This window comes from Lepus europaeus, chromosome 7 (assembly GCF_033115175.1).
Source record: "Lepus europaeus isolate LE1 chromosome 7, mLepTim1.pri, whole genome shotgun sequence".
Classification (NCBI taxonomy): Eukaryota; Metazoa; Chordata; class Mammalia; order Lagomorpha; family Leporidae; genus Lepus; species Lepus europaeus.
Window position 1 is genome coordinate 113,550,537 of NC_084833.1, and position 10,751 is coordinate 113,561,287.

General features: G+C 44.8%; 1 protein-coding gene across 15 annotated transcripts in view; it reads right to left on the reverse strand.

The window, feature by feature from the left end:
• MSANTD2 (Myb/SANT DNA binding domain containing 2) overlaps nt 1-10,316 on the reverse strand; it is a 39,072-nt gene extending 28,756 nt beyond the window's left edge. For 8 of the 15 annotated variants that reach the window (XR_009866420.1, XR_009866413.1, XM_062197249.1 and 5 more), the window contains exon 1: nt 9,775-10,316. Coding sequence is in view for 7 of the 15 variants with exons in the window: in XM_062197249.1 (XP_062053233.1) it covers nt 9,775-10,284 (510 nt within the window). In the remaining 8 variants the exon portion in view is untranslated. Of the gene's footprint in view, nt 1-122; nt 190-4,102; nt 6,275-7,963; nt 8,076-9,774 lie in introns of those variants that run through there. The other 7 variants (XR_009866417.1, XR_009866416.1, XR_009866419.1 and 4 more) reach the window with 4 other exon arrangements.
• Nucleotides 10,317-10,751: the final 435 nt, after the last annotated feature.

Here is a 10,751-nt window from a genome sequence, read left to right on the forward strand (position 1 = left end):
TTTTAGGTGAAGGACCTGGAAGTACCTGAGACTGCGGCCAGGGAGGGGGAAAGGTCAGAGGTGCCAAAGGGATGGGGTACTGAAAAAGTACATGAGGAGGAGAGGAGGATGCATGGACCTACCGGGTACAGGCACTGCATCAGGTGCTTTCACATGCATGCACTGTCATGCGAGAGGCTCTGGGCTAGACTGCATTCAAACAGAACACATGAGAAGGCATTGCATGGAGTTACATATAGTGCCTTTATGTGGATTAAATAAACACTTGTAAAGCACTCAAAACCAGCACATGGAACATAGTAAAAGCTACCTTAACTATATTCATGATTTTTTGTGAAATTTGTTTCAGCTGTACACATATGTCATTTCATGTGAGTACTAGGCCCCAGGGTAAAATGTTTCTTCTTCCGAGTTGTAGTTTAAAAAAGAAGTTTAAAAAACATTGCTTTGGTTTTTCTTTTCAGTACACAAATCAAGGAATGAAAAATATAAATATAAATACATATAAATAAAATATAAATTAACTCCATAAAAGGTATTACTCATCAAAACACATAAATTACCTGGCACTGGGATTTCCCCTATAACCCCATTCTAAAACTATCAGCTCTATCCTTTTATATGTTTTTTTTTTTTTCCTACCACCATCCAACTCATCAGCCATAGCTCCTAAATCAAACTTTTACCACATGCAAGGCATGTCGGCAAACTGTTCTTTATTTGAGGTCATAACTTTTAAACAGAGGTCACTTAAAAGTTTTTGTAACAATTTCATTGTTTACATGCTTCCAGTTTGGGATGCTTGGACAAATACATCTCACAGTATTTGCAGTTTGCACTATTCTAGGTTATGCTGTCTCTGAGCTTTTACACCAACAACTCACCTACTCTACTCCCTTCTACCCAATTAAGTCCCATGTCACCTTTGGAGTCCACTCCCTGAGGCCTAGGATGATGTGTGCTCTTGTAGCTACATGAGCTTTAACATGAACATGACAAACAAAATCTGGTTCAAAATATTACACTGCTATATTTCCAGAGTCTACCAGTAGGTATTCAAATATCTGCTGGTGAAAAATGGAAAAATTAAGTCCTATTTTAGATCTTAGTATTTAAGAAAATCCAGTATGAATCTATCAGCTGAGTTAGATGAAAGGGAACAGGTAAGATACCCAAATCTACACACATACACACATGCCACGCCATGCCTGGACTTAGCCAAGTTAAGTTCTATACCTTTCCTATATAGCCCTCTCTTTTCCCTTTGGACTTTCTAAGGAGAGTGGAATTCAAAGGCCCAGTCCATCTATATTAGTCAAGAAACATCAAAGAGATGCTGGAGTTTTAAAGCAATAGATTCTATCTGGGATAGCCATATACCTTGTTTAATGACTGATCAAGGCACCTTAAAACCTTAGTGATTCCCATCATTCCTAGTCTCATATTTTTTTTTAGGTGTGAAACTTTGCTCCGAATTTAGGTTAATGACCCTATTTCTTTTAAATGTAACTGGAATGTTTCCAAGTCACCAAAAGTTTCAAGACACATTTCATAAAACCCATAGGTAAGAATTTTATATGGATTTTTCAGATTCAGACTACATGATTCAATACATCTTATAGTCAATCTTCATTTTATTTATATAACACTAAGTTTAATATTTTTATATCCTATTAACTTACTGTAATCTTTCAAACACATGGTGAAAATTTTTAAGATTAGCTTAAATTTTATGTTTGAGAGGGTACATGGATTTCCAAAAAAGTTTGGACATGATTATTCCAAAGTTGTTTTGGCCAAACAATAGTCATTAGCCACATGTGGTTATTTGAACTCACATTAATTAAAATGACAGGGGGTTGGGGGCAGGTGTTTGACAGCAATTAAGATACTACTAGGGATGCCCACACCCCTTACCTGAGTGCCTGGGTTTGAGTCCAGCTTCCTGCTGATGCACACTCCAGGAGGCAGCAGGTAATGTCTCAAGTACTTGGGTCCCTGCCACTCACACAGAAGAGCTCGACTGGGTTCCCAGCTACAGGATTTACCCTGACCCAGCCCCAGCTGTTTCTGGCATTTGGAGAGTGAACCAGTAGATGGAAAATCTCTTTGTCTCTTCCTGTCTCTCTGCCTTTCTAATAAATAAGTAATTTTCAACGAAATTTTCAGTTTTACAGTCACTCTAGTCACATTCCAAATGCTCAATAATCATCTGTGACTAGTGGCTACCATATTGGACAGTATACATATAGTACACTTCTCTAATCACAGAAAGTTCTATTGGACAGCACTGTCCTAGAGAACCAAGAATCTGCACTGTTTGCCCCCAGCCAACTGCAGTTACAAAGTGTGTGTTCATTCCTTGCACTAAACGCTGCACCTCATAGAATGGTAGAACATTTTTCTTCACTTTTATCTTGATTGCTCCAAAGAGGGTAACATGGTAAGAACAAGAGGAAGGGGGCCGGCGCCGTGGCTCACTTGGTGAATCCTCAACCTGCGTCACCGGCATCCCATATGGGCGCCAGGTTCTAGTCCCAGTTGCTCCTCTTCCAGTCCAGCTCTCTGCTGTGGCCAGGGAGGGCAGTAGAGGATGGCCCAAGTGTTTGGGCTCCTGCACCTGCATGGGAAACCAGGAGGAAGCACTTGGCTCCTGGCTTCGGGCCAGCGCAGCACCAACCATAGCGGCCATTTGGGGAGTGAACCAACAGAAGGAAGACCTTTCTCTCTGTCTCTCTCTCTCACTGTCTGTCAAAAAAAAAAAAAAAGAAAGAAAGAAAAAGAAAAGAAAAAAGAAAGAAAGAACTAGAGGAAGAAGCTTTGAGCTCCCCCCTAGAGGTTTGAGTATATGACCACAAGTATTCTTTCAAAGACTACTTCAATTTTCTGAACAACTTTTTACCCTACATAGTTCAATGTGGTAGCCACTAGCCACAAATGACCATTTATAATTTAAATTTAAATTGCTTGGAATTTTAAAAATGGATAACTCAATTCCTCAGGCACATTAGCTACAATTCAAGGACCGAAGAGTCTTATGCACTTAGTAGTGGCTATTCTTTTTTTTTTTTTTTTAACTTTTATTTAATGAATATAAATTTCCAAAGTACAGCTTATAGATTACAATGGTTTCCTCCCCTCCCCCATAACTTCCCTCCCACCCGCAACCCTCCCATCTCCCGCTCCCTCTCCCCTTCCATTCACATCAAGATTCATTTTCAATTATCTTTATATACAGAAGATCAATTTAGCATATATTAAGTAAAGATTTCAACAGTTTGCACCCACACAGAAACACAAAGTGTAAAATACTGTTTGAGTACTAGTTATAGCATTAAATCACAATGTACAGCACATTTAGGACAGAGATCCTACATGAGGAGTAAGTGCACAGTGAGTCCTGTTGTGACTTAACAAATTGACATTGTTGTTTATGGCGTCAGTAATCACCCTAGGCTCTTGTCGTGAGTTGCCAAGGCTATGGAAACCTTTTGAGTTCATCGACTCTGATCATATTTAGACAAGGTCATAGTCAATGTGGAAGTTCTCTCCTCCCTTCAAAGAAAGGTACCTCCTTCTTTGATGACCTGTTCTTTCCACTGGGATCTCACTCGCAGAGATCTTACATATAGGGTGTTTTGTTTTGTTTTGTTTTGTTTTGTTTTGTTTTGCCAGAATGTCTTGGCTTTCCATGCCTAAAATACTCTCATGGGCTCTTCAGCCAGATCTGAATGCCTTAAGGGCTGATTCTGAGGCCAGAGTGCTGTTTAGGACATCTGAGTAGTGGCTATTCTATTGAATGGCAGCAGATACAGAACATTTCCATTGTCACAAAAAGTTTTACTGAAGAGTGTTATTTGCACTATGTGCTTTTCTTTTTTCTTTCTTTTTTTTTTTTTTTTATTATTTTTTTGACAGGCAGAGTGGACAGAGAGAGAGACAGAGAGAAAGGTCTTCCTTTGCCGTTGGTTCACCCTCCAATGGCCGCCGCGGCAGGCACACTGCGGCCGGCGCACCGCGCTGATCCGAAGGCAGGAGCCAGGTGCTTCTCCTAGTCTCCCATGGGGTGCAGGGCCCAAGTACTTGGGCCATCCTCCACTGCACTCCCTGGCCACAGCAGAGAGCTGGCCTGGAAGAGGGGCAACCGGGACAGAATCCAGCGCCCCGACCAGGACTTGAACCCAGTGTGCCAGCGCCACAAGGCAGAGGATTAGCCTATTGAGCCATGGCGCCGGCCGCACTATGTGCTTTTCTAAATTCTTTCTTCCTTTTATACATCCTATTAATGAAGTTGCCAGAATATATATCTCTACTCTTTGCTAGATTTCCCAAATTGCCAGGAAATACACTCAGAATCCTATTCATCCAGCATTAAGATTTGCTTGTTAGAGCTCTTACTTCCAAAACAGAAAGCCTACATATAAGTATATGGTCTTGGGTATGCACTGTGGTAAGCCATAGCTTGGGGCACCCACATCCCTTATCACAGTGTGTGGTATGAGTCCCAACTGCTTCACTTCCCATCCAGCTTCCTGCTAATGAGCATCCTGGGAGGCAGCAGATGACAGCTCAAGTACTTGGGTCCCTGTCACCCACTTCAGCCTGGCCCAGTCCTGGATGTTGTGGGAATTTGGAGAGTGAACCTGTGGATATAAGATCTCTGTCGGTCTCTCTCTGCCTTTTAAGTAAATAAAAATAAACAAATATTAAAAAGTAAGCGTAGGATTGGTAGTCAAAGATGGTCTATTCCTTAAGGATATATACCAAATCTCTGACATAGTTACAAACAGAAGAGGAAACTAGACAAGCCTCCAGGTCTACCCAATGGGATAAGAACTGTAGCTGAATATATAAAAATGGATGAAACCTGGGCAGGCTTTGTGACGCAGAGGGTTAAGCCACCCCTTAGGATGCCCACATCCTGTATCAGTGCACCAGTTCAAATCCTGGCTACTCTGTGCCACCAATCCAGCTTCCTGCTCATATGCTGGCAAGACAGCGCATGATAGCCCAAGTGCTTGGGTTTCTGCTACCCACATGGAAGACTCAGGTGGATTCCTGGCTCCTGGCTTTAGCCTGGCCCTGACCTGGTTGTTCTGGGCATTTAGAGAGTGCATCAGCAGACAGAAGATCGATCTCTCTCTCTGCCTTTGAAATAAATTAATTAATTGTCTTTTAAAAATATATGGAACAGATTTGTCCAAATCTTTCTTACAAACTTCTGAGTGGGAAACCATATTTCTTGGGAATATTTCTGTGATAACAGAAGGAAAGCCTTGTCTGCAATCACCAAAGAAAAGCCTCAGAAATGGGCAGTTTATTAAAATGCTTACACAGAGATAAAAGTATCTTTTGCCCCAAGTTAGCTCTACTCTTTAAGCTCTCAAAAAGAAAAAGCAAGTCTTGATAGCTAAAAACCAAAGACCAACTATTACTACACTGTAATTTGTATGCTAAAGCATAAAATTTCTTTCCAAAGATAATGACAATTACTGATGAATAAATCTAAGCAATATCCCTAGCAAATTGATCAGTTTATGTACTAGGCAGAAATCTCTCACAACTTTCAATCTGCCTAATGAGCAACCAACACCAATCCAGCAAAAGCAAGTTTTTTAGGTCACATACAATCGCCCTGCATTTCATCTTGAGACACAACTAGAAGTACACATCTGCTTCAAAGATATAAAGCCAACTCTCAAGAGGCAGTTTTTGGAGAACACCCAAAAATATGGGACTTGAGAATGAGTTTTCAGTGCATCAGATTAACTGACTGAAGTGTGAATGCAGCATCTGGCTCAGAGGAATGCTTTCATGAATTCCAAGTCTAAGACAGATCTTTCAACTACCACAGCACGGATGCTGATGAGATCACACCCCCTCCTTTGATGTCATCACACTGATAGTCTACTTCAGTCATACGACACTTTATCAAGGACTGTCTTACATATTTAGCTCTTTGGTGTATACATCTAAAGCTTTGGCTGCACTGTAAACTCTTGAACAATGGTAATTATATATCAGTTCTTTTATTCATCTTAACACATAGCAGACAAACCCTGTATATATTTTAGCACCCAGGTATTTGGTGAAGATACAAGGATCTTCAAAAAGTTCACAGAAAATGTGCATGATCTAATTCCGGTTTTCCATGAACTTTCAGAAGCACCTCATAAGAAGAAAAGGCAAAAATCACACAGTGATAAAAAAAAATCACCTAGATCTGCATATCTGACTCCCAAAACTGGGCTTGAATTTGTCAGCAAATTTTCTTCTGGCAAAAAAACAAAAAAGCAACAAAACTTCAGAATAAACAACAATCTGTATAGCAAGGCAGTCTTAAACGCATCCATTTTATCCAAATGATAGAACAAATATCAATCATAAGACAGACATAAAATGAAACTTTGCAGCAATCCCCAATGTTTAAATCTCATTTTAAATTAAAATCTTGAGGAGCTAGAAACACAATTCAATTGGATAGCATTGAGAAGACTTCAATATCAAAATCTGAGAGCTACTAATTCAATTTCAACATTTACAATTCAATACTTTCACTGTATAGATAAGAGAACTGAGGCAAAGTTTAGAGAATGTGAGCGTTGAGCTGTGAGGTTAGTTGGGAAGATGGTCATCTCATGCCTTCATATAATGAGATGAAGGCTGTGACATCAACATATTGAAACTATTTAATTACAGGAAGGTTTGCATGTAAAAACTATTCATTCTATACCTCCTCCTTTCAAACTTAGACAAAGATATTTACTGAGGCCAGCATGTTGCATAGCAGGTAAAGCCGCCCCCTGCAGTGCTGGCATCCCATATGAGCACTGGTTCGAGTCCTGGCTGCTCCATTTCCGATCCAGCTCTCTGCTATGGCCTGGGAAAGCAGTGGAAGATGGCCCAAGTGCTTGGGCCCCTGCACCCGTGTGGAGAACTCAGAAGTTCCTGGCTTCTGGCTTTGGATCAGCCCAGCTCTGACCATTGTGGCCATTTGGGGAGTGAACCAGCAGATGGAAGGTCTCTGCCTCTACCTCTCAAATAAATAAATAAGTTTTTTTTTTTTAAAAAAAAGATATTTACTGAGTTTTCCTAGCTGATTTTTTAATAGACATTTCAAATATGTTAGAGCAGAAATGAACTGACTTACAGGTACTCCCTCCCTGTGAGCCTCTGCCATTGAGTTCACATTTAAGTGAGCTGTGAGCATTAGTCTGTACTAGAGGTTTCTCATTTTCTACATTGTACTAAACTGCTGGGTTGCTATTATTGCTAACCTACAGTGAAAGAATGTCTTTTTTGCAGTTTTTATCAACACAATAAAGTGAAAGAGATTTCTGAATTACTTGTTCTAAATGGAAATTTCTAAAACTGGGATCTGAGACTTTGTTTTCAGAGATTTGAGATTGTCTGAAAATTTAAGGCTGTATGTTTATTTTATAAGCATAATCTGGGTCACTTGGGAATCCACCTCATAATCTTGTAAGGCTATGATTTCCGTGACCACACTTGCTTCTGTACTTAGGATCACATCCACACTAAGTCTCCTGAAGGGATATGGCTTCATTTTTAAAGCAGTATTTTTCAAACTGGGCTCCAAAGTCAACATTTTTGAGTTAAAATCTGAATAACCCTGCTAAAGCCTTTTATCCTTTCTAAAATTTCCTTTCTAGACTTACTTGCTGAGTTTAACAAATACGTATTCAGTGTTCATTACATACTAGTATACTAGTGAATATGAGAGATCAGAACCTGTAATTAAAGAGCTTATAATTCTGGTAGGAAAAGACCAACATTGTTCACGAAGGAGTCAGGGTTCCTTGATTGAGATCACTAACGTGTACAGCACTTTAAAACCAAAACAGTTATTTGCCCTCCTTCTCAACTGCCACTGTGATCAGAACCCATTATCAACTGCATATTCTCCAAATATTTTAAGAGCTTGAGGTCAGCTTGGTCTTACCTGTCTGGGGACAGGTAAACAGATCCTCTCTTTTTAAGAAGCTCAATCTCCTTTCCTTGCTTTAGGTTTCCTCCTCAAAAGTGGAAAATGAAGCAATCCAACTAGATATTCCCTGGTCATTTGAGAAACAATTTGATGGAAAAATTTTATTTAGTGAGCTTTGACAGCACAACACTTTTCCCCTCTGGGAAATTTCTATGGACAAAATCAACCAAGTTATAAGTTAGAAATGCCTAAGGTGCACTCAAGGAAAGTTCATGGATAGATGCTAACCAGTACTGTGCAAAAATGCCCAAAAATTTAACCTTAATGACCCTGAGTGCAGCAACTAATGAGAATCAGAGAACAGTAATTTTTTCCTATTAGCTATTACTTTAAAGGGCATTCTTGTTTAAAAAAAGGGAGGAGGGCGAAAAGGGAGAGGAAAAGCCTAAGAAGTCCCAAAGATATGCTACCAAATAAATTATTCTAATTTTGTCATGTGCACCAGTTCCTCGAACTACAGTTAGTGGATCTGAAATACCTTAGTTTCTGGACCAAAGTTTCTAAGCAATAAAGCCACCAAATCAACACTGCTGGAGCCAGACCTCGTGAATTTCCCTGCCGTGGCCCTACTCTAGTGGGATTGATTACTCTTCCTGGGTTTCAAGATTGTTCTTCGGTGTGATGATTACTGTCCTGAGTGGTTTATTACCCCTAGCAGTTTCCAGAAAAAGTGCCAGCCCTACCAGGAAAGCACAGACACTATGACTAAGTAGAGTTCAATGAAAACTGGGAGAATCCTACTCGAACCTTCCAGCAGACACTTTCTATGAGGAGGGAACGAGTTTAACTAAAATACATTATCTTCCAATAACACAAACATGAATGCCTAGATGGAAGTCAGCAGAAAACAGCACACTGATAACACAGCTGGTGGTAGCATGTCTAGCCCAAACTAAGCCTCTGCGCTTAAACATGCAGATACACGAGAATGGCCAGATGCACACTGAGCGTTTTACTTGTCACCACATCCGGCACTGTAACTAAAAGCAGGGAACAACTGGCTTTCAAGGAGGGGCTTCATCAGAAACAGCAGGGCCTCGAGCCAATCTAACTCTGGAGGCATCCACAATCCGAATTCCAGACCAACTCTCGGCCAGGCTCACTTTCATGGTGCCCGGTGACTCCACGATAATAATGCACAATCTGGCTACCACTATCAAGCCTTTCCAGTTCTCCAAAGCATCTGAAGTCTTACTCATCGCTCACACCTCAAGTTAGAAACAAGGCCACTGACACAAAGGCCAGTCGTCCCAAGGCTCTTAAACGTATGGCTTCGCCACGGCCACTTCTTGAAAACTCCTGAACTGGGGGCTCCACGGCCCCCTCCCCTTCGGCCCTTCCTCAATCCCGCCCCGGCCAGTAGGCCTGGGCCTGGGCAGCCCCTCCGACTGGAACAAAGCGAGGGGCCCCGGCGCAGGGGGCGAGAGGCGCCGGCGGGCACAGGGACGGCCGCACGGCGCACAATGAGAAACTACCAACTTCAGAGCGCAGGAACATCCTCAATTGGCAAGAAAGAGGGGCGGCGGCAGGCACGCCCAACTTCAAACTCAGGAAACCTACGGGCTGGCGGCCATCTGGAAAAAAAAAAAAAAAAGAAAAAAAAAAAGCCCCCTTCCCAGGGAGAGAAGAAAAAAGGCGGAGGAGACGCGAATCGCCCACCGGGCCCCGGAGCGGAGCCCTGCGCTCAGACCGGCCCCCGCCCCCGAGGCCCGCTGCCCCGCCTTCTCTGCCTCTGGATCGCGGCCCCAGGCCGGGCGGCCGGTTACCTTGATGCGCTCCCGGCACTGGGACGGGGTCCGTTCGTAGCCCAGCTCGGCCAGGGCCCGGGACACGCGCTCGTACATGGCTGGCCCCGGGGCCTTGCTGCCGAACACCGTGCCGGCTCCCTCCAGCTGCTGGTACCGCGCCTCCACCAGCCGCTCGTTGCCCCACACTGCGATGAGCGCGTTCGTCTCGGCCGGCGTCCACGACATGCCCCGGCAGGCGGCGGCGGCGGCTGCCGCGGCCCCGCCACCGCCGCCACCAGGGGAGAAGGAGACCGAGGACGAGGCGGCGCTGCGGCCCCCCAGCCCCAGCCCGAGACCCCCGGACGCCGCTGCCCCCGAGCCCGCCGCACTGCCCGGCCCGAGCGGGGAGGCACCCCGAGGCGTGGAAGGGTCGGACAGCGATGGGTTTCCGTCGCTCAGGCCACCAGGAGAAGCCGGGGAGAGCACCTCCATCTTCGGGATTTTTAGCGGCGAGTTGGCGGGCAGCTCCGAGCCACAGGGCGCAGCCATCTTCCAAGCGGCCGCCGCTGCACCGCCCGGAAGTGACGCGCCCGTGCATCCGGCCGCCGCGGTCTCCGGGGCTGCCCTCGGGCCTGGCTCGCCCGCGGGCGGCCGACCGCGGGCCTCTGCTGCCGTCGCTGTGGCTGCCGGGCGGAGGCCCCCGGCGGCCCCCGGCCTGTCTCCGCGAGGCCTCCCGCGCCGCCCAGCCCTCTCCCGGGGCGAGGGGCGAGGACGAGGGGCGCCGCAGCCCCGAGCTGAGGAGAAGGGTGGGGGCATGAGGGCGCCGGAGTGAGGAGCAGATTGCAGCCTTCCCACTTCCTCTCCAATCTCAGTCCCCGAGAGGAGGGGTGAGGCCCGCGAGGGGGCCCGGCGTTAAGGAGGAATTGACCATTTCGCTCGCGCGCGCGCCTGCCTGCCTCCGCTCTGCCCGTCGCCCCTCTCCGCCGGCCTCAGGGTGCGGAGGCTGACGTCCGGGA